This window comes from Tenrec ecaudatus, chromosome 1, assembly GCF_050624435.1.
Source record: "Tenrec ecaudatus isolate mTenEca1 chromosome 1, mTenEca1.hap1, whole genome shotgun sequence".
In the NCBI taxonomy this organism is placed as follows: domain Eukaryota; kingdom Metazoa; phylum Chordata; class Mammalia; order Afrosoricida; family Tenrecidae; genus Tenrec; species Tenrec ecaudatus.
Window position 1 is genome coordinate 153,592,083 of NC_134530.1, and position 27,747 is coordinate 153,619,829.

The 27,747-nt window shown below is 47.3% G+C and overlaps 1 protein-coding gene across 1 annotated transcript in view; it reads left to right on the top strand.

Moving 5' to 3' along the window:
• Nucleotides 1–27,050, top strand: part of TENT5C (terminal nucleotidyltransferase 5C) — a 29,581-nt gene extending 2,531 nt beyond the window's left edge. Inside the window, exon 2 of the mRNA XM_075560001.1 lies at nt 21,483–27,050. Coding sequence (XP_075416116.1) covers nt 21,509–22,684 — 1,176 coding nt within the window. The 5' untranslated portion in view covers nt 21,483–21,508 and the 3' untranslated portion in view covers nt 22,685–27,050. The remainder of the gene's footprint in view (nt 1–21,482) is intronic.
• The last annotated feature ends 697 nt before the right edge of the window (nt 27,051–27,747 follow it).

The window sequence follows — 27,747 nt, forward strand, 5'->3', positions numbered from 1 at the left end:
CATGGGAGAACAGAGGATTCCTGGCTTCTGGAAGTCCAAGGAACAGCCCAGCAATAAAGCTAACATAAAAAAGTAGACCACAGTGGCCTTGTTCTCACTATACCATTAACTGGCAGCATTTGATAGTGAGTTAGAGAATGATTGTTCTTTTATGGTGCAAATCAGTAGTAACATGATGTCCGGCTTCCATCTCTGGTATGTTGTGAGCCTGTTCTCGCCACTACAGAAAGGCAACCCAAGCACTCAGAAGCAGTGCAGCGATATGGGAAAGCTTAAATTAACGAGAAATTGGAGGGCCCTTGGTGTGGAGTTTGCTAAATTAAAGGTTGGACACTAATCCACCAGCTGCTCCAGATGAGAAAGGACGGGTGATCTACTGCCGTGAAGGTTACCGCCTTGGACACCCTCTGGCAGCTCCACTCTGTCTTACGGGGTTGCTGTAAATCAGAAGTGACTGACACAGCTGAGAAGTTGTGGGGAAAGGCGAGACTAGTTTCATGAATGGTTAAAAGTGGATCATTGTGTGGATTCGTTGGTGTGTCCCATTTGAATCTGGGTTCTACTTGTGTATAGAGGCGTGTGCATGTCTGTTGACGCATGGATACTGGGCTTGGGGGCTAAAGACAAGCAATGCAGACTGCAGAGTTAAGTGGAGTAAAAGACTGGTTCTGTAGATTGTGTGTGTGTGTGTGTGTGTGTTTTGTGAGGTTACCAAGGCAATATAGAACAATGCTTTCTGCAATCTTACTGTTCATGACTGCAGTACATTAAATTGACATAAACTGTATGGTAATGAAGCAGACACTTCTGTTTTTGTTTGTTAAAGATCCAAATGTCTAAGAGCTGGCATACAGCAGGCGCTGGTCTCCTGTGACCTTTCTGACCTTTTGAGCTGTTTATTTACCTTACCCTCCCGCTATATGCATTATAAGGACGCATCTATTTGAAATGTAGGTGGCCTTGTGGATGCATTTTTTAAACTCCACGCTGCCCAGCAATGTAAGCACACCTCAGGAGTGGTGAAGAATAATTTCTTCATTTTGTACAACTGGCCCTGTAGGCTGATTGAGAATGGTTTGCAGAACTTTTAGAACCATCAGGGGAGAAAAAAGACATGATTGAATTTCACTGATTTTTTTTTAAGTCCCCCCCCCCTCCCCACCCCCTGTTGTAGGATCATTTCCAGTCTGACCATTTTGGAGTCCTGGTCACTAACTACCCAGTGTGTGTGTGTGTGTGTGTGTGTCTTAGATAACAGCACTGAGTCCGTGAAGCAGTTAAGTGCTTCCCAGGCCATTGTTTTCTGCCAGGTGCTGAGGAGGCCCAGGGACTGGCATGTGGAAAGGCCAGTGCAAGTGTTCTGCGTGGAAGAGTTGCTGGGCAGCTTCCGAAGGCACTCTACCCATTACTTAATGCCTTCCAGTGAATTACGACTCCGTCACCCTACAGGACAGACTTAACCCTCCCATGGGCTTTCCGGCACTGTTGGCTTGACCAAGGTGACTGCAGCGTGGGGGCAGCTTGGCTAACAGGCAAGCTTAAGCGTGGGCTGACTATGGCGGGCATTTGCTAATCTGTCATGTACAGTTTTCCGTGAGTTTTACCCCATCTTTGAATCAACCGGTTTGACCCCCCTGCTGAGAAATTCCCTTTCCACCACCGCCAGACATACTGACTCAGAATTGATGGTTTGACAAGATCTCCAGGTGGTTCTTATGTATCCTGAGGTGATCTTGGTAAAATGTTGACTCTGATTCTATATGCTTGGCATGCTCAGCTGTTAACCCAAAGGTCGTCAGTTCAAATCCAGGGGAGAAAGATGGAACAGCCTGCTTCCATCAAGGTCAATCTTGGAATCTCTGCGAGTCAGCTTTACTCTGCCCTCTCAGCTGCTGTGGGTTGGAATCGACTTTATTTCCCTCCACCCACAGTGGAAATGCAAATTCTCAGCAGATGGTTGAAACAGAATGGGCCATTTTAAAGCCCTGAACACAAGTAAGCAAGTGCTTATTTTGCTTCCTGGGTGCTCCGGCCCTGTCAGGATTATAAATTTAAAAAGAGGCTTTGCTTTTGTCAGGAGGAAGGTGTTGTGGGGCTGGGAAAGAGATGGCTAACACCTGCTAGCCATCCTTAGAAAGCAGGCTCTTTGTGGAAGAAAATTTGAAATTGTTCATTAGTAAGCAAGCACAAGTAAACCCATGCTTACTGGGCACTCTTCCTGTTGGGGTTTGTCAACTTGAGAAGCAGCGTTGACTCCGTAGGAGGCAGTACTGTGGGGTAGGGGCAGAGATGCCAGCCATACCCAGGAGTGGAATCTTTGATATGAAAAAAATGTAAATTGGTTACTACAGACTAGTAAGTAAGTACACAGAAGCTTGTGCTTACCTGGCATTATTACTGGGTAATCCTACACAGCCGAGCAGCCGGTGGGCCCAGTGGATGACTTAATTAGTCAGCAGTCCGTGCTTAGCCTCTGCACCTCCAGGGCATGGTAGGCACCCCTTTTCCCTTGGCTACTACATGCAAGTCCCAGGAAGGCAGGATCCGTTTTCCCCACTCAGTCTCCACCACCTAGCGTGAGGCCTGGCTTGAGGAGGTGAATCAGTTATTTGGACAAAGCACTCGGCCAGCAGACATCTAAATGGAAATCCTCCCTAAGAGTTGTCACTGATGCTGCTTCCCTGGACGCTCCCACTCCTGGGAGCCCAGGTGTGCAGAGTAGCACTGCCCATAGGGTTCCTTCCCAGTGGCTATGGAACCACCAACCTCTTTGGCTGACCTTCGAGTGCGTAACTGTTTGTGCCACTCCAGTGGGGGTCCTCCTGGGGTCAAGGCGTTGGAGCCCGTTGGGTACAAAGTTCCCAGCCTAAAAAGGCAGTGCGTGTATGTGTGTGTATGTGCCCAATTCTAAGTGGCGGCTTCACGGGTAAAGCTTTGGAGCTGAGGGTTAGCTGACTGCTGAGCCACAGCTGAAGCTGCTAGAACAGAGCTGCAGATCCGCACTTTCCACTGTCAGCCTCCCATTCTTCCCGTCCTCTCGGGGCGCAGCTTTTCTCTATGTTCACTCAGTTGCTAATTCTGCTGATTCTCGCTCTCTTTTCCTGCTGTCATCACTAACCCCACTTAGGTAGGGCCCTGCAGACAGCAACTTGATTAGAGCATTAGCCGAGCAGGGCTCCCTGCCTCTGGACGATTCTGTCCTGTTCCATTCAAACAAAATTCCTGAACTGTACAAACGCTTGCCATGCTCGGCTGCTAACCGAAAGATGGTGAGGCTCAAGCCCACCCAGAAACACCTGGAAGAGAGGTTTGGCGAACTACTTATTTCGCTCCGCCCTCCCTGAATCGGCAATTGCAAACCCTGACACATGGGAGGTTCTCCAGAAGTCAGCCTCACTCAGCGGCAGCTGGCTTGGTGTACTTGGAGTGGTACAAGAACCAGTTGTTCCTCTGCACATTGAGCTCCTTGCGGCCTGTCCTGCTTGGCTTCTGTGTCTTCTCACTTGCCCTTGGGCTTGTCTTCCTAATTACCCCATGTTGCCTCACACACCGCATGCTCAGTTATTTGAACAAATGAATGCTGGTTCTTTGTAAACGTTAGTCTCACGCCTCTGAAGACTTCTTGGAGGCGCTGACAAACCTGTAGCATGTGCCCTGAGGAATCCCTTGCCCCCACACTCACCACCTCAGCACTCTGCAGTCCTCTCCTGGAACTTTGTTTTATAGTTTGCTTTCATCTTCATTGCATGAGCACAAAATCCCCTGTATGGTTGCCACCAGTGATCCACCGTAGAACCAAGTTGAGAAGAAACTGGAATCTTAAAACACCCCCTTTTGTGTTGCTTTAAACACACACACACACACACACACACACGAAAACAAACTTGCTGCCATCAGTCGATGCTGAGACTCAGCCACTCTCAATTTGGTAGCCCACCCTAAGAAGACAGGTGGTACCAAGCTCAGGCTTGCTTGGCTCCTTACTCCTCCCCACAGCCTGTTTATCCGTGAGCATTGCCTGTCACAGCTAAAGGGAGTAGGGGATAGCCAGGCCACACAGCTGGTCAGCGTGCCCTTTCCTGACGTTTTTGCGAAATCTGACTAGAAGACCGAGCACTGACCTAGATGTAAGAAGAATGGACACTAGCTGAGCACCTGTCCTGTGTCCCCCAGGTGCTTGCCTCCGGTCACTCGGGAAGTAGCACGACCTGTTTTTCCAGTGCCCAGCCCCTTTCTGGTCTCTGTCCTTTCCCCTCCCTGCTGCTCAGGCTGCTGCTCCTTGTTGGGAGACTGAGGGTCCACCTCTTCAAGGTTTCTGGTGCTGTCCAGTAGGAACATACTGTGAGCCGCCTAGGCCATAAGCCCGTTACAAAGTAAACCGGAATGGGTTAAAAGTAATTTCAGTGGTAATTTTCTTTAACTATGTCAAGTAGTAGTGCTTCAACATGAAACCAATCAAGAAATTGTAATGAGAAGATTGCCTACCGGCCTTTCTTTCTACTGTCTTTGAAATCCAGTGTGCGTGGGAGGCTTAGCAGCATGTTTCAATCTGGGCTGGAGCATTTCAAGTGTTTAGTGGCTACATGTAGCTAGTCGGTACCATCTTGGGCAGCATAGGGCCTAGACCATCGCGTCCCTCAAAATTTGACTCTCATATTCTGATTTGATACATGTGGCAGGCACGAGTTAGCCACCTTGAGTTATGGGAGAAGTGTGAGCTAGGATGGGCACTCTGCAAGGGCAGGGGTATTAGTTGCTTGCTTACTGATGGGTCCCAAGCTTCCAGAACAATGCTTGGAACATAGGAGGCACTCACTGTATGCAGGAACAGGAATTCTGCCATGGCAGCTGCCTTATTGATAATCATTAATCCTGTGAGTGAGATCTGGCACCAAAACACAGGATGTTTGATACCTAGCCCCATGCGTGTTCTTTTGTTTCCCATAATCATAAGGAACTAGAATTTCGGAGAATGGTAGGTGCAGCTCTGAGGCAGATGGGACCAGGATTCGGACTTGTGTTTTCTCTTATCGGCCATTGGAAGCAAATTATTTCAGTGAAAGGTGCTTATTGAGGTACCTTGGGACAGCCCAGCAGCCCCTGGGCTCCCTAGTGGCGTGGTGGGTTATGCATTGGGCTGATCGCTGCAGGGCCAGCAGTTTGAACACACCAGCACTCCATGAGAGAAAGATGAGGCTTTCTACTCCTGTAAAGAGTTTGTGTTGGAAACCCACAGGGGAAGTTCTGTCTTGTCTTATAGGGTTGCTATGAGTCAGAATTGATTAATGGCAGTGAGTTTGTTTTTGTTTTTAAATGACAGCACATTCGTTTCTTAATAAATATTAACTCAACAATCCCCTGAAGCATAGTTCCTGCAGAAATAGGAGCCACTCTGTGGCCTTGTTTCCTTCCTTTCAGTCAACAGCTCCCCCCCCCCCCCCCCCCGCATTTCTTGTGATTGTCAGAGGGACCATTGAGCCTGCTGAGGGCTCATTAGACTGTTGCTATGCTCAGCATGTGAGGGTCAGGTGCCTCCTCCAAGAATGTTAACCCTGTGGGAAAAACCACCGCCGTCTAGTCAGTTCAGCTCAGTGATGCTATAGGACAGAGTAGACCTGCGCACTTGGGGCTTCCAAGGCTGGAAATCTTTTCAGACTTGCCTCCATCTTTCCCCCTTCAAAGAGGCTCATGGCTTCAAACCACTAATGTGGTTCTCAGTTGGCAGCTGGACGCTTAACCACTATGCCACCAGGCCTCCTTCACCCAGTGGGACCTACGTGAAATCCAAACCTGGATGGAACTGCCCACATCCTTTGCATCTTTAGAATCTGCACCGAAATGTAAGCTGGCCCAAGCTTAGACATACTTGAATGGGCATGCGTGCATGTGTACAGTGTTGATAAGCACTGTGCGTGAGTGCTACTTGGCCCTTTGCTGATAAGGCCCCAGGGGTACTGCAGGTGACTAGGCAGGACTTTCAGTTGACTGCGGTCTTCATTTTGGACAACTTACAAGGGCTCACAGCTCCAAGCAAGAGTGAGATCCTGAAATGACCTGCGGATGAAACCCTGGAGGAAACCTGGCAGCTCTGAGCTCGTCTACTCTGTAGCTTGTAGGCTAATTTGTCATTCTTACAGCACAGCGCAGTCTCTGTGTAGGAACCATAGTATTTTCTCACCAGAATCCACTCCGTTTGGGAATCTTTGAGTTTAGACCAGGAACATCTATGATGTAGAAAAAGCCCTTTTCAGCCGCGGGGCTACCGAGTAGCGACAAAAATGTAAGCCCCAGTTTACGATGACGGGGCTCCCTGCAGATGCGTCCTGCTCGAAGTCGAGCGCCGTGGAGGATTGCCTGTTGGGCTGCTGAGGGCGAGGTTCTCTTCGCCCGTGAAGAAGCACGGCCTCGGCAAGCCGCAGAGGCCGCTCTGCCCTGCCCTGCCCTGTAGGGTCACTGAGTCAACAGATGATGGCACTCCGTTTGGATGCCGAGTTGATTGTGATGATGTGTAAGTCACAGACCTTGTTAAAAATGGCTTTTGATTATCACTCTTTTTGTAAGTATTTATTTGTCTTTGGGGATTAGAAACATTCCATGTACACATACACACACACATACGTAAATTTTCGATGACCAAAATTTACTTCAATGGTGGCATTGGCATTTTGTCCAGTTGCTTCAGTAACTCCACCTATGGAAACTTCTGGACTATCCGGATTACCCCTGGCAATTGGGAGAGTGTTTCTAGTCTGAAAATTCACACTCTGTATAGCTGCTTTCGGTTTTTCTTCCCATCTGCAGTAATAACTCACTGTTACCGGCATCTGCCTAAAGATGTTACCAGTGTGATCGGCATCCAGGCCCACATTGTCAAGCCCCTGGTTTGTTTCCAGTCAACCTTTACATTGTAAAAAGAAAAAAAAGCAATTTCTCTCCTTCCTCTCCACATCTCCTTTTTCTTCAGCATTTCTTGACTCTTTTAAAACCCAGTCAGTCCTGATGGGTCAGTTCTCCTTCACGATCCATGAGCTGATCCACATATCCTGGACTTGCCTAAGATAGCAAGTTCTGAAAAATTCAGCGTTCTTGCCACATGATGGATTTGGTCCACCGGCCGCCTCCTTTGTATTGTCGTTAGCAGATGTTTACACCATGTCCACATTATTTGCCGTTTTCCCATACTCCCTACGTGCATTTCCCCAGATCTTAATTCCAGGAAGATGCTGTCCATCACCCCGACACATTGAAGGCTGTGTGATTCATCGTAACTTGAATAATGTCCTAAATTGGGTACGACCTGTATCTCCTGTTCAAGGTGTGTATGTAGCATTAAATCAGGCTAATAACACCCTGGGACGGTCAAGAGCTCAGTGCCTTGCGGCCTTCTAAAGGTGTGGCCTTGTTCATTCCATCTGCAACCATTTCCTGGTGTTCCCTGAAGTACTTCTGTGGTGTCACAGTTAAGTAATATCTGGGCTGGTGTTTTGATTCTGCTCCATGCTGTTTTCCAGCCAGGCGTTCGCTCCAGCGTTCTCTCACCACACTTGCTTTAAGCATCCTATTTTGAACTTAGGGTTTTTTGGTTGTTGTTTGTTTTAACAGTTTTTCTTAGGGGGAGGGTGTCCATGGATAAGGATTGAGACAGGATTGAGTGGGGACTCACGTTCGGCCCTCAGCTCTTAAACACCATCTGTGCTGGGCAGGCGGCAGCCTCCGCTGTTGGAGGTGGTTCTCTTCAGCGCAGGCGCAGACAGCATCCCGGACGCCGTGGGAATCTCACCAATTTTTTTTGACTACAGTAAACATTAGTGTCAAATTGCTGGGAGGTTGCAGATAACCCTGAGAAACTAGGCGGGTCCTCCGCCTGCTTGAGAGCGGAGAGTGAGAAGAGACCATCTGTAAGGGCTGCTTGTGCGCCTGTTCGCCTCAGCTGTAACCAACTGTAAAAGCAACTTCTTGGAAAAGTGAACATGGGATCTATTTTGTGCTTTTTCGAAAATGAAGGACAGGTCAGCCTCTGGGTTATGAACGTCCGACTCATGGATAGCTCCATACTTGGTAGCTCCCAAGCTTGCTCCCTGCTGTCCTGTTGATTCCAACTATAGGACAGTACAGTGCCTCTTTCTCCCATTTGGGTTAACCCAGAAACCCAAAGCACACAGCAGCCCTAGAGGACAGGCTGGAACTGCCCCTGTGCTTGCTGAGACCAGAAGGCTTCGCTGCAGTAGGAGGCTCTCGCGCTCTCCCGTGGAGCGGCTGGTGGATTTGAACTGCTGCCCTCATGGTTAGCGGCCCAGCACACAACCACTGCAGCACCAAGGGCTCCTCCTTATTTTGGCTAAATTAAGGCTAGATAAGAACCGTATGCACCTGTTTGATTTTACGTATAAACTCGCCTTAAAGACACACTTGTGAACGGAACTGGTTTGTAGCCTTTGCCCTGGGACGTCTGTTTGTCCACGTTGTTGTTGATGATTTGCATTACCTTGGGTTTGCCTCAGTTATGTAACTTTTCAGTGCATTGGGGAGGGGGAGGGTGGTATCTCCAGAATGTGTTCGCCCGCTGATGGTCCTAGGCCCTGGTGAACAGGACTAGAAGCCAGCAAGCAAAGGCTGCCTTGAGCCTACATAACCCCTGGTCTTCATGACCCAGGAAATTCAAGGAAGAAGGGAGGATTTATCCTCGGAAGCGCAGTCAGTCCTTGCTGAGTCTGGCCTTCCTCTCCTGCCTACTTGCCAGTTCCTGTGCATATCCAGTCCGGGTCTGTTTAAAGTGCCGGGCGCTCTGCATATGGGTGAAGGCATCTCAAGGCCCCAGCTATAAAGATGGGCACAGCGACACGAGTCCAGCCTCAAGAAAAGCATTTGTGCAGTCTGCTCCCGGCTCTGAGACTCACTGGGTTTCCTTCCTGCTCCTTTGTCTGCACCAACTCTTAGAGTGGGCTCACTGCTTTCACTTTGACCCTGACTTCACTCTGTAGCTCCTGCGTCCTCTTAGACCTGAGGGAGGTGTGCTTGGCCTGCAGGGAGTGTCCTGTTCTATAGCTCTGCCTGTGAATCCAGCCTCCTGGCCACTTGGCTGGCTGAGCAAATCCTAGCATCATCATCTTATGAGCAGAGCATCACCTTAGTCTCCCTGGCAGTCCTGATCAGCCCTTTCGGAAAACCCCCCTCCTCTGCATGATTTTTCCCTCCTGGGAGCTGGCCCTGCCCCTTCCACCCCTAGGTTATCCCTCCCTGCTGAATTTGCTTTCTCTACAATCCCCTCTGGCTTGTCACTGAGCCTCTTTTTGTTCTTTTTTAAAATTTTCACCTCGCCAGCAGCTGGAGCTCCCTCTGGGGAAGTTGGAGTTCTGGGCCTTCGCCTCCTAGCCAGTGTTCCTTGAAAACAAACATTGGCATTGCTATTCTGTGTTTGATTTCATTCACTTCTGGGGTGCCCAGCCATGCTGCATGTACCTCCAAATGCCTTTTGATTTGGGGGGAGGCAACTTGGGCACTGATAATTTGGTAAAAACTTCAGTTCCCCAAACTTCTACCTTGTTCTCAGTAGTTACCATCTGGTTTTACCCACAATGAGGCACACCTGATCCCATCTAGCCAAAATGTCTTGCCCACAAGCTTACGGAAAGAACATTCACTCCTTCCTTCCCATTTCCATCCACGTACTGCCATTTACTTCTCTTCCACTGCCTGAGCTCCTGGCTCCTCTTCAGTGCCCCCACCCCCACACACATTACTGCTGCTTGTGTGCTTGCCTGCGTGACTGCCTGCTTTTGATGTCAACTCGCGGCGACGCCATGTGTGCAGGGTGGAACTGCTCTTTAAGGTTTTCAGGGCTGTGACCTTTCAGAAGCAGACATGCAGGCCTGTTTTCCACCTAGCCCCTGCGTGGGTTCAAACTGCCTTTTCAGCTAGCACTCAAGTGCTTCACGGTGTGCATCCCCCAAGGCCCCCTATGCCCCGTCTCTGCCTCCTGCAAGCCGTGCATCCTTGGGCAGTTTACTTGTTCCTAGTTGCCCATCTCTAAATGGCAGCAAGAGTATCTGCTTTCTGAGCTAATGGAGGAATCACATAGGTGGATGCCCATGAAGCTCCTACAGCATTGTCTCACAGCTTAGATGGCTAGCTCTATGCCTGGCATAGGACATTCCCAAATAAACTTGGCTTACTTAGGATGCCTGGCTCAGCATCCAGTTACTGTCTGTGGCCAAGGCTGAGGGATTGAGGTGCTGTGGAAGTGGCATGATGAACCCTGTAAGGGCAAGGACATGGGGAGGGCTAGAGAGAGGCTTATTTAACAACTGATGTGTGTCCCCACTAGGGAGTGAAATGTTCCACACAGGCCAAAAAGTCACCTTCCCCACCATCTGAGGGGCTCCTTGTAGCCACCTTGGTGTCCTTGAAGATGAACCCACAGTAAAGTATGGCTGGCTCAAGCTCTGCTATCTTGGGCAAGTGCAGTGGGAACCAGGGCAATGGGAAAGATAAGAGGCCACGTGATGGCTGTTTGTTGGTGTCCCCCCCCCCCCACCTCCAAACCAGCAAAGTTTTGTTTTAGCAAAGGGACCCCTTCAGTAGCAGCAATGATCAACCATCTGGTGCCTATGTAGATCAGTGGTCTGTGTTCACACCCTCCAGCCTTCTGCAGGCAGTGAGCTCGGTGGAAGGATTGCTCATTCCAAGAGTGAGTACCCTGGCCTTGGAGATGGGAACCCGGAGCCAGACCTTTCTGAATCTTACTTCTTTACCTGTGAAGAGCAGCGAGTTCAGAGAGCTTGAAGAGAACCAGCTGGGAATTGATGTGCACTCTGCGTGCGGTCTGGTCTCTTGCTTCCAGACACCTCTACTCCTTCACATTGTATGCAAATGAGGTGCAGGAGCTGGGGCAGTGATTGGCTGAGCTTGCTTAAGAGAAGGGTGGGGTCTAAGATCTTATGCAGTGTGTTGCCATCCACTCTGGTCCAGTTTACTTCTGCCGACCTTTCTACGCAGCAAAAGCAGTCTCTCTTGGCTGAGTTTCCTCCATTGTACATGGAGAAGAGTATGCGTGGAAGATGCCAACCACAGGCGCGTGGACCCCCTCTCTTCCAGGAGCCAGGGACAGTGGGTGTCTTTGTTCCCCAGGCACACATTACCGAGGCTGGCACCAGGCTTGGTCCATTGCCCAGGGATGGGATCTCTTACCTCAGCTGGAGACTTTTCCGAGGAATGATCCCAGCTTTTGAGGTAAAACATCCAGTAGCGGTGAAAGGGAATTTTGTAATCAAATTTTGTAATCTTTTGTTTTCTGAAACCAACGGGAGGGCAGAGGGAAGAGGGTATTGCCCCTGCTGCCTTTGGTTTGGATGGAGGACTTTGGTTGCAGAGAGCCCTCAGCCAGGCTCTGGAGCCTTCACGCTTCAGCTGCCTAGGGCTCCAGGACCACCCCACCCCACCCACCCCACCCCCGACTCCTAAAGAATTCTCAGTCTAGCATTTGCATTTTCATAGCTTTCATGAAAAGACCTAGACATAAATATTCTCACCTTTTAACTTCAGGGATGTCCCTCTAACTCTTCGGGCAGGTCCTGTGTCTAAATAGCAGTCACTTGCCACTGTATATCAGAGAAGAACCCCGACTCCAGAGCATTTTTCTTTTTCTTTTTCAGTGGCTAGGTTTTCAGGGATGAATTGCTTCTGGGTGGATTTGAATGTTCAACCTTTCAGTTAGCTGTGTGGCATATTCATTGTTTACCTTGCCCAGAGACTCACTCTGTTGATACCAGGGGCCCGCTAGGAATCATTTGTGCATTAACTCACATCCTTGTCCATGAGACCTATGTGCAACTGTGGCTAGTACTCTAGCTTTCCTCTGCCTCTCCTTCACTCGTCTAGTTGAGCCCCTTCACACTTTCCTGGCCCCTGTTGCCCTTATTCCTATAGAAAATGGACAAATCCAGGGTCTTAAGATAAACTGTGAAGCAGGATTTATCGCCAATTAGGAAATAATTAGAAATTATTTTCCAGTTAGGCTGTTTCCCATTAGGATTCAAACATGGACTTTCAAAACAACCTCCCTTGACTGGCTCTTGTTTTGCCAGTGGGTGAAGTGAAGGTAAGTTATCCATCTTCTCCTTGGGGAGCTTGCTTTCATTTTCTAGCCGCCTCTCTTCCCCAAAGATAGCTTCTTTCAAGGTGTACATTTGACCTTTCTGCTGTAGCCAGGTGACAGAAGAGAAGGGAATTCCAGCGTGCCTAACTAAGCTAGAGAGACTCCGGGCTCAGATTCTAGAAGGCTAAGTAACTTGTCTTAAAAAACACGATGCCTTCGTGCTCACTTGAGTTGAGAAGCCCTGGCTCTCCCACCTTTACTTGTTTTCACTGTGTGTAAGACAATTCATCTGTTTCTCAGACAGAAAAATGGAAATCAAACATTTTCATTCACTTTCACTAGACTTCACTTTCCTAGTCATTATTCCATTAATTCTGCTACCAAGAATTTGCCTTTGACTAGGGCCATTTGTAAGCTTTCGTTTGTTATCTAAGCCCAAGGGCTGTGACTTAGGGAACCAATGTGAAGGTTTCTCTCATTGGAAAGATTCCAAACAGGAGTGGAAGGAATTCTTCTTTCTTCCCCTCAGTTATTCAAACAATTTCTAATATAAAATGCACATTCCAAGTTACTCAATGTTGGTCTAACTAAAAGAAAAATGAAGAATCCTTATAATAGGGACCAATGATTTATTTGGGGTTTTTGAATGAACAAAGCGTATATTTGAGTGCTCAATCACTTGAGCTCCTCTGCATCTACATCACGGTAAATTTGGAAAACTACGGTAGATGTGGCATTTCTTATGTCTCGAACAGTGTTTTACATAGACCACTTCCCTCCCTAAAGTTAACTTTGTTATTCATATAGGTTATTCACCTATGTCATTTCCAGTTTGTTTTTGGATTCTTATAAAGTATTTATTTATTAGGGTTCTTATAAACATGTACAATAAATGCACCCAATCATATGTGGATAGTTATAATAGATCTGAAATGAGAAATAGCAATTCTGTAACGCTGCAAGAAACTTAGAATTTTAAAAATTATTTGTTAGACATCGACAACAGTTTCTACATGATAGTTCTTGCCCTTTCCTGCGTTGTTCCCCTCCATTAACAAGCTGTCTGCCTGTGAGTTTCCTATCTAATCTTTCAAGTTGCTCTTGTCCATTTGATCCCATAATGCTTTGGTTTTAAGAAAACTTCAAGGGATAATTTTTGGTTTACGGTTTAAAGATTATTGCAGGGGTTCATCCAGCCTCCAGGCTCTAGAAAGTCTAGAGTTCATGAGAACTTGAGATTCTGTTCTGTTTTCTTCCTTTCACTGGGGTTTTCCCTGTGGAATCTGCAATCCAAGTGCTTTGGAAAGGTAGCTGGCCATCAGTCACTTGTTCTGGTCGCATGACAAAGGCAGTTGTTTGCAGAGGCAACACATTCCATACCTTTTTCCTATTCCTGGTTCTTTCTCTGCTCTTTCAGGTGAATATTGCAGACCTATTGTGTCTTCAATGGTTACTTGTAAACTGTTAGACTCCAGGCACTATGCAATAAACTAAGAGGTAGAACAGGGGCACTGGATGTGTTAACTAGGCCCATTAGCTGGGAGGTCTCATGCATCTATGGTCCTAGGCCTTCAAAAAAGAAACCTTGACTGATGCTTTCTCTTTTCTTTCCCCATTTTGTTTTGTGGTAAATATATCTATTACCCAACATTTTGATAAGAGTGGGATAGATGAGGTGATTTATCCAATATTTGGAGAATTGTGGGGCCTTGTGGTAGACTGGTTTAAACACTGGGCATCTTCTCTAAAATAGTACATTAGTAGAAACTTAGAGTTTCTCTGAAGGTTGGGAAAAACAAAACAAAAACCTCCTCCTGCACTCATCCGTATAGCTGTCCACATTCAAGGCTTGGAGGGGAGCCTGCATTTGGCTTTGGTCACATGGCTGTGGAGATGGTTGAGCAGTAAGGAAATGAAATTGAAGGAGTCGAAGTAGAAGAACAGTAAAAGGCACATAGGGGAAAGATTTTAGAAACTTTGGATCATGAGATTAAATACATTTTTTTTTCAATTAATGCAGGCATTGATTCCAAATCCAAAAGGCACAAATAAAAATGTGCTTCTCCCCTGTCCTTGAACCTAGATGTGCTGGTTAGTATAGACGGAACTATGTCTTGTGTGCTCTGCCAGAGACTGCTGTATGCTTGGGTCAGCATGCATTTCTGCGTTCACGCACAGGCTTGCATGTGCTTTTCTGAGACTGAATCTTGGAGAGTGTTCCACATCTATTCAGAGAGAGCTGCCCATATTGTAGGTAACTGTCGGAGTCACTGTACAGATGTACCAGTTCATTTACCCACCTTCTGAATACTTGCTGGCTTCTCAGTCACTCCGCATTGAAATATACTTGTGTGTACTTGCACATACAAGAGCCCTGGTGGTTGAGTGGCTACATGCTGGCTGCTACCTAAAGGGCACCAGGTTCAAGCCATTAGCCACTCCAAAGGAGAAAAATGTGGCTTTCTACTCCGGGAAGAGTTAGTCTTGGAAACCTCTAGGGACACGTCTACCTTGTGCTGTATAGGGTCGCTGTGATTCAGAATTGATTCGATGGCAGTGATTTTTTTTTTTTACTGTATTTACTCGTGTATCTACAGGAGGAAATCCAAATTGACACAAATAGCTAACCCCATCCAGAAGGGCCTTGGCAGACAGTCCTAGAAACCCGCTTCCAAAAGGTCACATGATCCTACTCTGCTCCATGGAAGAGTCGCCCTGAGCCGGAAATGACTTCATGGCAACTAACCGACTTCCTGTTCAGAATTACGATGTCACAGGAGATGTTCACTTAGCATTGAGAGTCCCACGTGATGCTCCATAGAGGAGCTTCTAGCAGCATACCAGGCGGGTACCCAGCGCTACACCTAGGCCAGCAGCATGCCTGTAGCCCTTTTTGGTCTTGGCCAATCTGAGAGCAGACAATAATGCACTGAGGTTGCATTTGGCCACTCTCGAGTGGGGGGGATTATGATCTATATGAATACATGTCCTTTGCTCATTCTTCTGTCGAGGGTCTAGTCTCTGATTTGTAGCCGCTCTCCATTCAGGAAACGAGTTTTTGCCTGATGTTACAAGTATGTTCCTAGTCTTGTCTGACTTCATTGTGGTATTTTCATCATATTTTTATAAAGAAACATGTCCATTTTTGTGGCTTTTAAGCTTTATATAATTTAGAAAGTACTGCTTACTCTGAGTACATGTCATTTTTTTAGTACACTCATGGTTTCATCTTTTTATAACGTACATATATTCATCATTGCTCATGAGATAGGGAGCCAGCTTGATCCTCCCAGCACCCCAATTTCCTATCACTTTGAAGTACTTCCTCTAATGTATTCTAAATGCCTTTATAGGATCCCTGGTGGTGTACTCATTACCTGTTGGGCTTCCATCCATAAGATCAGCAGTTCAAATCTTCCAGCTGCTCCTAGGGATAGAGACAGGGCTTTCTACTCCTGTAAAGAGTTCTAGTCTCAGAAACACACAGGGTCAGTTCTACCTTGTCCTATAGGGTCTCTGAGTCGGTATTGACTCAGTGGTAGTGAATTCTGTTTTTTTTAATGTTCTTATAAATTTGGTCTTTTAAAAACATTTAAAAATTCAATTCCATTGCTACGTCTTTGTATACCAGTACCACATGGTTTCAACTCTTGTGGCTTCACGGTCTTTTCTGGCCCTAGTATAACTCATTCCTATTTTTCAGAGTGTTTTTTGCCTTTCCCTCTCCATATAAACAGGACCTTTAAGAATTCTCAATCTAAAACAATCTGATGTGGAATCTATGATGTTTGGTTAGGAATATATGTAAGTTATTAGACATAATGTACTCCCATGCCAGCCCCACCTTGGGAAGAGGTCATATTTTTCGTCAGATTCTCAGTAGTCTTAGATGGTCCAGTTCCTAATAGCAAGAAAACTGCTGCTGAGAAGGAAGAGCCCCGATTCAACGTCAGGTGACTGAGCAGCAGCAGCTGCAGCACAAGAATTAGAGGGCATCCCAGCAATTTTTCTCCTGTGCTACGTTGTTTAGGGGCTTGCTGGAGATTTTCTCAAAATCGAATTCGCTTTGGTTGTGTGACGTGTACCTGTGTCATGAGCACTGGCCGCGGAAGCACAACAAGAAGTGATTCACAGGCTAAAGCAAATTTATTCTGTAGGTAGAAGAGCATTATCTGACCTAAATCCATGCCATCAAGTCAGACATGAGCCAGTGATGTTGCAAAACAAAGCTAAACTCTGCATTTCTGGGATCATTTCAGTTTAATTCTGGAGAGCCTTATGTAATCAGTACAGAACTGCCATATGCTAAGCATAAAACAGGCCACAAAGAAGTACACAGGAAAAAGGAAATTCTATGGCCCAAACCTGTCTTGAAACCAAATGCCAGCCACAATATGCAATAATTGTTCCAGCACAGATTGTGCTTGATGGACTTAGAGAAACTTTTCGTATGATGCTCTAGAAGCCTAGGCCTTTTACCTCTGTTCCAAGACGTGTGAAGGGAGTTTTTTCCTTTCTTCCTAGTGGTACATAGCTTCTGTAGCAAGCAGGGGAGCAGTCATCCTGGACTGGCTTTCTGAGAGCTGCCCTTACGTGTGTGATCACCCTTCCTGTTGCCAGCAGGCAAATGTACGGTTGCTTTAGGGGTGCGTGTGGTTTGTGCTCTGCTTCTGAAGGTTGGCAGTTCAAGCCTATACAAGATTGCAACTGAAGAGCACCCTGGTGCTTTCCTGAAGATTGTAGTCAAGAAGGCTACACCTCTGCGCTGACACACAGGCAGTGTCATCATGCGTTGGGTGCCACTGAGTCAGTTCCGATGCATAGTGACCCTATGGGCAACAGAAGGAAACGCTGCCCGGTCCTGCGCCATCCTCAGAATTGTTCTGTGTGAGCCCATTGTTGGAGCCACTGTGCCCATTTTGTCCACGGCTGCTGCCTTTTCGCCGCCCCTATACTAAGTATGATGTCCTTCTCCAGGGTCTGGTTCCCTGGCAACATGTCCAAAGTATGTGAGGTGAAGTCTCCCCATCTTTGTCTCTAAGGAGCATTCTGGCTGGACTTCTGAGAGCTCGTTTTTCTTTTGGCAGTCCTTGGCGTTTCCAGTCTTCTTCGCCAGCACCATCATTCGAATACGTCGGTTTTTCTGAGGTCTCCCTATTCAATGTCCAACTTTCCTATGCATATCCCGCCCTCGAAAACACTGTGGCTAAGGTCAGGTGCACTTTAGTCCTCGAAGCATAACATCCTGGCTTTTCAACACTTTAAAAGAGATCTTGTGCAGAAGATTTGACTAATTAGGTGTGTTGTTTTTTTCTCTTGGCTGCTGTTTCCTGAGCATGGATGGTGGATCCAAGCAAGCCCCAAATCCTTGACCATGTAATCTTATCTCCGTGTATTGTGATGTTACTTATTGTCCATTTGTGAGGATTTTGGTTTTCTTTATAATGAGTTACAATCTATACTAAGACTGCAGTCCTTGATCTTCATCAGCAAGTGCTTCAAGTCCTCCTCACTTTCAGTAAGCAAAGCTGTGTCATCTGCATATTGCAGGTTGTTAATGAGCCTTCCTCCAATTCTGATGCCAAATTCTTCATCTAATCGAACTTCCCTGATTATTTGCTCAGCATACAAATTGACCAAGTATGGTGAGAGGATACAACCTTTCCTGGTTCTAAATCAGCCAGTATTCCCTTGTTCTTTTTGTACAACTGCCTCTTGATCCATTTATAGATTCCACATGAGCCCAATGAAGTGTGCTGGAATTCCCGTTCTTCTCACAGCCATGAGAATAGTTCATTACTGTTCATAGTCAAATGCCTATACAGGGGTCACTGAGTCGAAATCAACTCAACTGCCATGGGTTTAACCCAGATGTGGGCGTTCTTGGGTGGTGCCATGGCCAGGCCACCAACACACAAGGCTACTCAGTGAAGGTTGGAGGTGTTTGAGCCCATGGCCCCCTCAGAAGAAAGGTCTGGTGCTCTGTATGTGGAGATTCAGTCAGGAAGACCTAATGGAGCACAGTCTACCCTGACACATGGGCTCTCTGAGTTGGCTTTGGTTGGGTAGCAGCTGGTTTTAATTTAGACCCTAATGGACCCTCATGTCCTTGTTTGAGGAGAGTAGCTTGGTGTGGTTACCAGCCCTACACTCTTGCCAGGTCCCTGGTGCCTGCTGCCGTTGCTCCTCAGCCCCTGTGGAGAGCTATGGCCAATGTAAATGGACATTGACGTGAACACTCCAGTGTCTACCCCAATAAGGGGCCCTTTTTTGTCCTGCTTTGTCTCCTTTCTGCCACTCACATGAATACACCACCCTGCTTGGAATTCTTGCTATCTTGTATTTCCACCGGTCTCCTTCATGGCCAAGCTTGTCTGTGCATGCTCATCAGCGCCCAGACACAAATGGCTGTCCCATGGATCTGAGGCTGTGGGAGAAGCAAGGATCTCTGGTACCTTTGGAAGGCCAGACACCCAAGTTGGAGACTTAAGAGAATGCCGGCCGGAGGTGTGTTCGGTAGTGGGCATTTTTCAGAATAACGAAACTGCGGAAGCCCGTCGGATAGGTTTTATATGTGTGTAGTAAGTGAGAAAGGCAGACTTGCTCAGATGTTCGCTAAGGTTAGCCATAGCCAACAGGGAGGACATTACTGGTTCCCAGTGGGGCTTATAGGCAGCTGGGACCTGGCCTGACCAGCATGTCAGATAAAGCCCATGGCTCCCCATAGGAGCATATGTAGCTAGAGTATGAGTGTCTTGGGATGATCCCTAAATTCTACATTGTAAACACAACCCCCTGATTTCAAGATGAGTAGACTTTGTTGGTGCCCTTTCCACCTCTTGTCCCATTGCCTCCCTCAGTCAGGCATCCTTTATATTTGTGGCATTTCGACACGCCATCCTTTCCTTCACCTGGCACGCCTTGGATGTATGCCCAGGGGAGAAATGCCCCCGCTGCCTGACTCCCACCGTCTCTGCATTAAGCTTGAGGAAGGTTGTTAGAACAGGAAACTGCTCAGAGGCACCCTTCAGGTGGCGACCAGAGCATGTGCCAGATCTCCCAGCTCATAATTATGTCTGTCCTCTGGGGAGGCCACCACCACCCCTTTTCTTCCAGCTTGTCACGGGCCTCCAGCTGATCTCCACCCCTGTGCATCTCTAGCATCTTGAACGTTAACATTCCTCAGGATTTGGTTTTATGTTTGGGCCCGGAGCCCATTGCACACACACCCCCTTGAGAAGTATAAGTTAATTGAAGATCAATTTGGAGACTTTGTGGTTCTGGCAAGTGAAGGGTGAGGTGATGTTTAGGGAGCTCCTCTGCGGCATCGTTTCACAAATACAGTTCAAAGTTTGCAAAGCCCTGAGGAAATTTCCCACATTCCCTGCTCTCTGGTCTCACCGTCTATCCGGGATAACCGGAGTGCTCGTTTTAGGACAGAATGAGCATGTATGTGAAAGGAAAGCACTTACGGAAACGGCTTATTTTTCAGCCCCCCCCCCTACCCCACCAGCACTGACCAGCAATGGTGCCTGACACAGGTCTGCCCAGGAGAGCCTTACCCCTAATGGTTTCCCCCAGTCCAAGAGAGTAGGTGCCTGTTCCCTTCCGATGGCAAAGCTGGAAGTTTTCATCCAGTCATCTTGTAATACGCTTCGTTTCTCGGGTAGGGCTGGATTCCTTTCCCTTGAAGCAGAGTGACACTCCTACATTGCCCTGCCACTGGCTCTATTCCCCCAGGATGTTAGGTCTATGTGAACATGGCTGCTAGGGCGGTGGCTGCTTGCTACAGACTGCCACGGGTGATCCGACTCCTGGGTGGGTGCTAGCCCAGAGGCGAGAAGTCTCTGTGTGAGCCTCATGTTCCCTGTGTAGATGTGGTAGCTTAATGCCCAGCTAGTTCAAGATAAGAATACACCCAAACTCGTTGCCATCGAGTGGATGCTGACTTGTAGGCTTCGGAGACTAACTTAATGGGAGTAGAAAGCCCAGTCTTTCTCTGGCTGAGCTGCTAGTAGTTTCAAACTGCCAACCATGTGGCTCCAAGCCAAACTCATAACTACTAAGCCACCAGGGCTCCTAGATATGATTAGGGAATCAAATTTAGGGGACAAGATTTCTCACAAGGAGGAGATGAGCCAGTCAGGGTGCAATAAGCACCGAGGAAACACACAACTTTCCTCTAGTTCTTGAATGCTTCCTCCTCCCAACTATCATGACCTCCATTCTACCTTACAAATCCGGCTAGACCAGAGCATGTACACGGGTACAGATAAGATCTCCCAACACAGGGAATCCAGGACAGATAAACCCTCAGGACCAATTTTGAGAGTAGCAATACCAGGATAAGGGGAAGGGTAGGGGAAGAAAGAGGGACCTGATCACAATGATCTACACATACCCCCCTCCAGGGGGATGGACAACAGAAAAGTGGGTGAAGGGAGACAGCAGTCAAAGACATGAAGAAAAAAAATAAATTACCAAGGGGTCATGGAGGGGGGAGGGAGGGTCGAGAAAATGAGCTGATACCAAGGGCTCAAGTAGAAAATGTTTTCAAAATGATGGCAACATATGTACAAATGTGCGTGACACAATGGATGTGTGCACAGATGTGATGAGCTGTAAGACCCCAATCAAATAAAACCTAAAAGGCTAAATTATCAACATAAAACAAAAAGCCCCACAAACCTATTGCAGGGACACAGCATCCCTATAGGTCAGGGAACCCCCACCCCCACGGGGTCTCCAAGGCTGTGGCCCATACGGAAGCGACCACCACGTCTCCCACCCACAGAGTAAGCAGCTGGTGCCTCCAAACCACTGGCCTTGGCGATGAGCAGCCAAGCACTTCACTGCGCCAAGCCCTTTATTGGCCAGTGTTGTGTTTCAGTTAGGCGTTTTGTCTGCTTTTCTTACATAGCAGAAGCCATTTCCCCTTCACAGACCACCCCACCCCCTCACGTAAACAAAACAAACAATAGCAAAACACCCAAATAAACAAGACCCACAAAACTCTGGCCTTATCCAAATTGCTATAGGATGAAAGTGTATATGAATTTTAAACAATTCTTTAGGCATTTAATCCTCACAGTGGTCATTCCAAGGTCAGACAGTCAACCATTTGGCTGCTATAACCACATGGTTGGTGGTTCAGGCCTGTCCAGGGGTGTACTTTGGAAGAAAGGCTTGGTGTGGTGGTTCTGAAAATCTGAACATTGGAGGCTTGGTGGGAGGGGAGGGGAAGGACACAGTTCTGACATGGGGGCTCCAGGAGTCCATTCGTCTCAATGAAGCTGCTCAAAGAGAAACCAGCATCTTGGTGTGAGCTGTCTTGCCCATAGAAACGTCCAGTGAATCCTAACTCTCGTTTCTCACCCTTCACTTCCAGTTTCCCTGGCCAGGACATCCCCCAAGATGACAGACGAGAGCAGCAGGACCAGGGAATGTGTGTCCTTCAGCGTGCTGAACTGGGACCAGGTTAGCCGGCTGCATGAGGTCCTGACTGAGGTCGTCCCGATCCATGGCCGAGGCAACTTTCCGACCTTGGAGATAACTCTGAAGGACATTGTTCAGACCGTCCGCGGCAGGCTGGAGGAGGCAGGCATCAAAGTGCAGGACGTCCGGCTGAATGGCTCTGCAGCTGGCCACGTCTTGGTCAAAGACAACGGCTTGGGGTGCAAAGACCTGGACCTCATCTTTCATGTGGCTCTTCCAACGGAGGCAGAATTTCAACTGGTCCGAGACGTGGTTCTGTGTTCTCTTCTGAACTTCCTGCCCGAGGGCGTGAGCAAGCTCAAGATCAGCCCCATCACTCTCAAGGAGGCCTATGTCCAGAAGCTGGTGAAGGTCTGCACCGACACTGACCGCTGGAGCTTGATCTCCCTCTCCAACAACACCGGGCGGAACGTGGAGCTGAAATTCGTCGACTCCATCCGGCGCCAGTTCGAGTTTAGCGTGGACTCTTTTCAAATCATCCTGGATTCTTTGCTTGTTTTCTATGACGGCCCCGATAACTCCATTTCTGAGCACGCCCACCCCACGGTGATCGGGGAGAGCATGTACGGGGACTTTGAGGAAGCCTTTGACCACCTGCAGAACAGACTGATCGCCACCAAGAACCCCGAGGAGATCCGGGGCGGGGGGCTTCTCAAGTACAGCAACCTCCTCGTGCGGGACTTCCGGCCCACAGACCAGGAAGAAATCAAGAGTCTGGAGCGTTACATGTGCTCCAGGTTTTTCATCGACTTCCCAGACATCCTCGAACAGCAAAGGAAGCTGGAGACCTATCTTCAAAACCACTTTGCCGAAGAAGGGAGAAGCAAGTACGACTACCTCATGATCCTTCGCAGGGTGGTGAACGAGAGCACCGTGTGCCTCATGGGGCACGAACGGAGGCAGACCCTGAACCTCATCTCCCTCCTGGCCTTGCGTGTGCTGGCAGAACAAAACATCATCCCCAATGCCACCAACGTCACCTGTTACTACCAGCCAGCTCCTTATGTCAGTGATGGCAACTTCAACAACTACTACATTGCCCATCCTCCGGTGACCTACAGCCAGCCTTACCCTACCTGGCTGCCCTGTAACTAACCTTGAGACCTAAGGGTGTCCACAGTGGGGGACCCTGATAGGGCGAGGGCTCTCAGGTAGGGGGGAAGCCTCTTTCTAGATGTAGGTAGGTGTTTGACTTTTAAAGGGGAACTCAGCTCTGATTCTGCCTTTTTTTTTCTCCCCTACTTCCTTTTGTGTACCCATTGGTATGGGTCCACAGTGTATCATGAGCCAACCGTAAAGGGACCCGTCTTTCAGCACCACTTTGGAAATTGCTAGAGGAAGAATGGCATACTCAAATGCTTCCAAACTGGACACCAACATGCCATGGCCCACATATGAGCATGTGGGGATGGAAAGCGGTCGTCATTGAGATTGGGGAAAGCTTGGGCAGTGCAGGACAGGTGTCAAGCTTATTTGCTTTCTCAACTTAGCCTGGAGTCCTCGTCTGTGTCAGCCCTCCCTGGGGATTCCTGGCGGGGCAGTTACAGGAAAGTGGTGCTGATATAGTCTGTTTTCTTGTATCCACTTTAAGCAGACGTAGCATGGTGAACCCAAGGGTGGGTGCCCTAGTGATTTACATTTTGTTCAAGGGATTAGGTCTACCCCATCAGCAGAGCTGAGGGTTCCCGTCATCAATAACCCAAAGGCAACAGCTGGAGAATTGAGATCTGGTTAGAAGTCGTTTATGGTTTAGATGTTGCAGTGTTACGCAAAGAATTGTGGGAAATTGCTGAGAGAGGGAAAAAAAGTAAAAAAAAAGTTTCCTGAAATGTAACTTGAAAGAAAAATAATAAAATAAAATGTGGAACCTAGTATTAAAATAGCATTTTGGTGGTGGGGGAGTTGACTAAGTAGGAAATGTGAGAGTGTACCTGCCCCCACCCCCCCTGGTTCTTTAGAGTAAGGAGTTTGTATTGAATGACTTCCCCTCATCAGCTCTTTTCATGGCTGACTGGTGATCGGGGATTGTGCTGAGTCTAGAATCCTGACGTGCTGGCAACTGACATGAGGGTCTCCCATGTTTTCACTGGAAACCCTATTTGGTTGCATCCTAATAGGACAAGATTTTAAACAAAATTATTAAAAAATGAAAACAAAAGTGATTTCCTCCCCCAGGTGTGGTGTGTGTGTGCGTGTTGCTTTTCTTTCTTTTTCACATGACAGCAAATGAATTCCGGAATTTCAGCAGACCTGGATGCCCCGTGGAGTGTTCTGCCTTGTTGGCAGAGTGCCCTGGCTCAGATTGCTCAGCTGCTGCCGCCTCTGGGCTGGTATGTCTTGGAGCAACTGAGGCACACTGGATGATGATGTGGAATGATGGATTCTAGTGTAGCTGGGAAAACCGAGTGAATGAGTGTTTGTCCTTATTCCGGTAGATTTGGTCCATGCTTGTTCAGTACTTTTGAAAAAAAAAAAGTGTTAATCTCTAGTCCAAAGCAAGCTTGCCTGAGTGGGAGACAGCTAGGTTCCTCTTACATTCCTCAGTAGACTTAGTATAAGGGGTTTTGTGTGTCCATGTTTTGTGGGATCTCTTAGAAAGCACTTTTTAGAGTATCAAGGGCAAAGACACTTAAACTATTGCAAGCTTGGTTTTTAAAGTTACTACTTAAACTCATGCTTCTGATTTTGGCTTGCTTCTGTGATCATGCAAATTCCCATCCTCTGACCCTGGTGGCTATCCTCCGCGAGTTAGGCAGCGGATTTAGCTTGAAGACAGGCTTTGTAGAAAACGAGCATTTTACTATTTTTCGGGAGACATGAGTTTACATTGCTTCTGGAATGTGGTGCCGTGGTCCACCTAGATGAAAACTGATCAGAAATGACAGATCCAAGACTTGGCTGGTGTCCAGGTGGTGTGATGTGTGGTGAGTCGAAGCTGCTTGTCAGTGTAGCCAGCTCCTGTAGCCTGTGAAGCCTCAGTTGTATTTGGATTCGCTTGAGTCCAGACCAGCTCTGCATGGTGTGTGGAACCCAAAAGTGCTTCCTTGTTTAAAGGGGAAGCAGATCCCAATGAAGAGTGAATGCCAACTTCCCAAACTCCCTGGTCATCCATGACCTTAAAAAGCTGTTTGCACAACAGGAATGACGGATCTTGGCAGATTTGTTGAACCAAAGTTTTGAAATGTGATGGAGCTGTTCAGCTTAAGCACTTGCTAGCTTCTTACAGAAACCAGTATTGCGTCTACTTAGAGGGCTTGTGGGATCAGGGTAATGAGATGCCGGTTGAAGATAGGGTCAGATGGCATCGAGTAATTAAAAGTTCTGGTTTGTCCTCAGTTCTTTCTGCTTATTTATATATAGATATATATTTTTCTTATCTGGTAATAGTCATTGTTAAGAAAAACACAAGTGGTGAGAGATTTCCAGCTGTCTGATTCTGTACCCCCATCGAGGGAGGGCCGCCCATCCATCACCGGGCTTGCCATCTTGGTAGCTCTTCGCCGGCACTTTCTTTCAGCGCAGTGGCTTCTGTAGTTGGAGACTGGACACTCTAGAACCCTTAGGGTAAAAAGGCTGCCTGGAGTTTGGGACACCATGGCACTAGCCAACATTGCACTTTGAAAATATAGCCCATGGCCAAATGGAGTCTCCATCTCCTCCAGGAATCTTCTGCCAGCCTTAGATTAGACCAGGTAACTTAGGGATGAGGGGTGGTGGTTGTGGTGTCTTGGAATTCCAGTTTGTCCCTGTCTTCCCTGTCCCTGAACACACACCAAGTCCGGGTGTGAGGGTATGGAATAGCATGGACCTTGGCAGTGGCAGACAGCACTAAAATTCAAGTACAAGACCTAGTCTAGATGGAAGCAGTCTCTCATTTACTTTCAGGACTCAACCATTTTCAGGTGCGTTTTAGAAGTAGACAGTCTATTATCCCAGCCTGCAGCCTGAAATCAGGTTCAAGGGCAGTAAGATTCAAATGGTACCTTATTCTCCATGTGTTGGCCTTGAACTTCAGTCTCTCCTTTAAAGCTCACTGTGGCAGGGAGCCTTTGTTCCTCACTCACCAACTTCACAACTTTTGGAACCAAGCTGGTGGTTTCACCGGTGCCTTCAAGAGCTCTTGCTTACCGGCTGCATGTGGGTGTTGACACGGCACAGCCCGGGAGGACCCGGTTGATGTGCAGGTTTGGAGGAGTTGGGTTGATGGCTGGTTCTTGTTAAATGGTACAGATGTGGTTTGGCATTCATGTGTGGGTTTTTTTTTGGGGGGTGTTGTCACCCCCCAGTTTGATTTTCCGTGGGGATTTGAGGCTGCAGCCAGCAGTGCATGAAACCTGAATTTTGCAGTAGCATATCAATCACGTTGCTGAAGGTCTGCTGCTGGTCCTTGAACGCCCCCTCTGGTCTCTTACCTTCGTGGTAGGTTGGCATTTTAACTAGTACCATTTTTATTCACCTTGGAGAAATGGTGCCGCTCTATAAAGCAAACCCCCCTAGCTTTAGGGATAACTCCTATCTGGTTAACTTTCTGGGCCTGGTGCCTTGTCTTAGGACACGAATTCTTAGATTCTTTGTTGAAGCGCGCCCGCCCTCTTCTAGAGAGTGAATTAAAAAAGCTATCCAACAGTATGAAAACAAAAAACACCCAATACCCTTCCATTCTCAGGGGCCATTTCTTCCTGTCTAGGGTGCTCTGCTCGGGAGAAGTCTTTGGGTAGTTTCTGTAAGTTGAGAGCCTTTCAAGTTCCCAGAGATTCCTATCTTTAGTCTAACAGAGACCAAAATGTCAGACGCCATTGGAGTATATTCCAGTTCAACCAATTTAGGGGACCAAGGGAGAGATGTAGGGGGAAATATTCAAAACCAAACCAACCCCCCAAAACATGTCAGCTTTTCAGAATTATTTATGACTTGTAAGGTGGGGATCAGGAAAGAAATGGATCATTTTATGAGTTCAAGTGCCTGAATCTTGTTTACCTATCACTTTTTAAAGACATAGCTTAAGTGTAAGATGAAGAAAATGTTTGGAGTTTTGCTTGGGTTAGTGAGAGTTGGTACAAATCTCCCTGTGTGTTTGTGGAAGAAGGTGAGAAGACCATCCACTAAAGAGGAAGTAGTTAAAATAAGGATCTGTGGGCTTTAAATTTTTTTTCATTTATCTTTTTTTTCTTTTAGTAGTGTTTAAAACTGTATTTGATTTTCTGAAGCAATGATTGATTTTCAAATTATTTCAGATGAAAAAATACCCATTAGAACCAATCGGAAACTTTTTCATCATTCTCTATTTGCTTCTTGTTCTTAGCAGTGCCTAAGACGCCTGAGAGGTCCTCTTGGTCAATGGTCACTGACCTTCTTTCTTTCTTGATGCCAATGAAATCACTTGTCAATGCAAAATGTGTTAGAACTTGATATGAAATAAAGCTTTGTGTTTGAGAAATAAAATGTTATAAAAAAAACCCAAACCAAACTCCTTGTCAGTTATGCTTATTTCCTTTTGTTTTCTCCTCAACTGTCGAAGGCTTCCTAGGTTTACGGACAGCATATGTTGAATGGTGGGACCAGCTGTCAGCAAGATCAACTTTGGGTACTTCTCTGAAACACTATACTCTGGAGTAGAAGTGAGATGGTGTACACAGAGGGCCCATAATTCTAACATTTAGGATCAACTCCAAGGTTCTGGACTAATTTAAACTAATCTGTTCCTCAGGGTGTACCCCATCGTCTGATTCTTAATGGCAGGTGTTGTACTCTCTATACTTGTCCTGTGTAATTCAGTAACTGGCTAGGTTTCCTTGAACTTGACGCTAAATCTATTCCAATAATGGAACAATAACTCCCACCACATTATATACCTCACTGCCATGGAGTAAATGCTGATTCATAGGAACTTTTTGGAATAAGTTACTCCAAGGACCCAGGGGAGTTTCTCTTCCCGTACTGCACTCACCTTGATTTCAGGCTCACCCCAGAGACCAAGAGTCCTTCAAACAAACTGAAGGGATTGGGGCACATCACTCCTTGGGCAATGTGAAATTGCTACTGGGGACAGTGACCAGCTTGCTTTTGTGATTCCTTTGATCTAGTCAACAATGCCCCTGCCACCACCAGCCTACACCTTTATTCTCCAACCACCTAGTGGGTGGAAAAAACGCTCCACA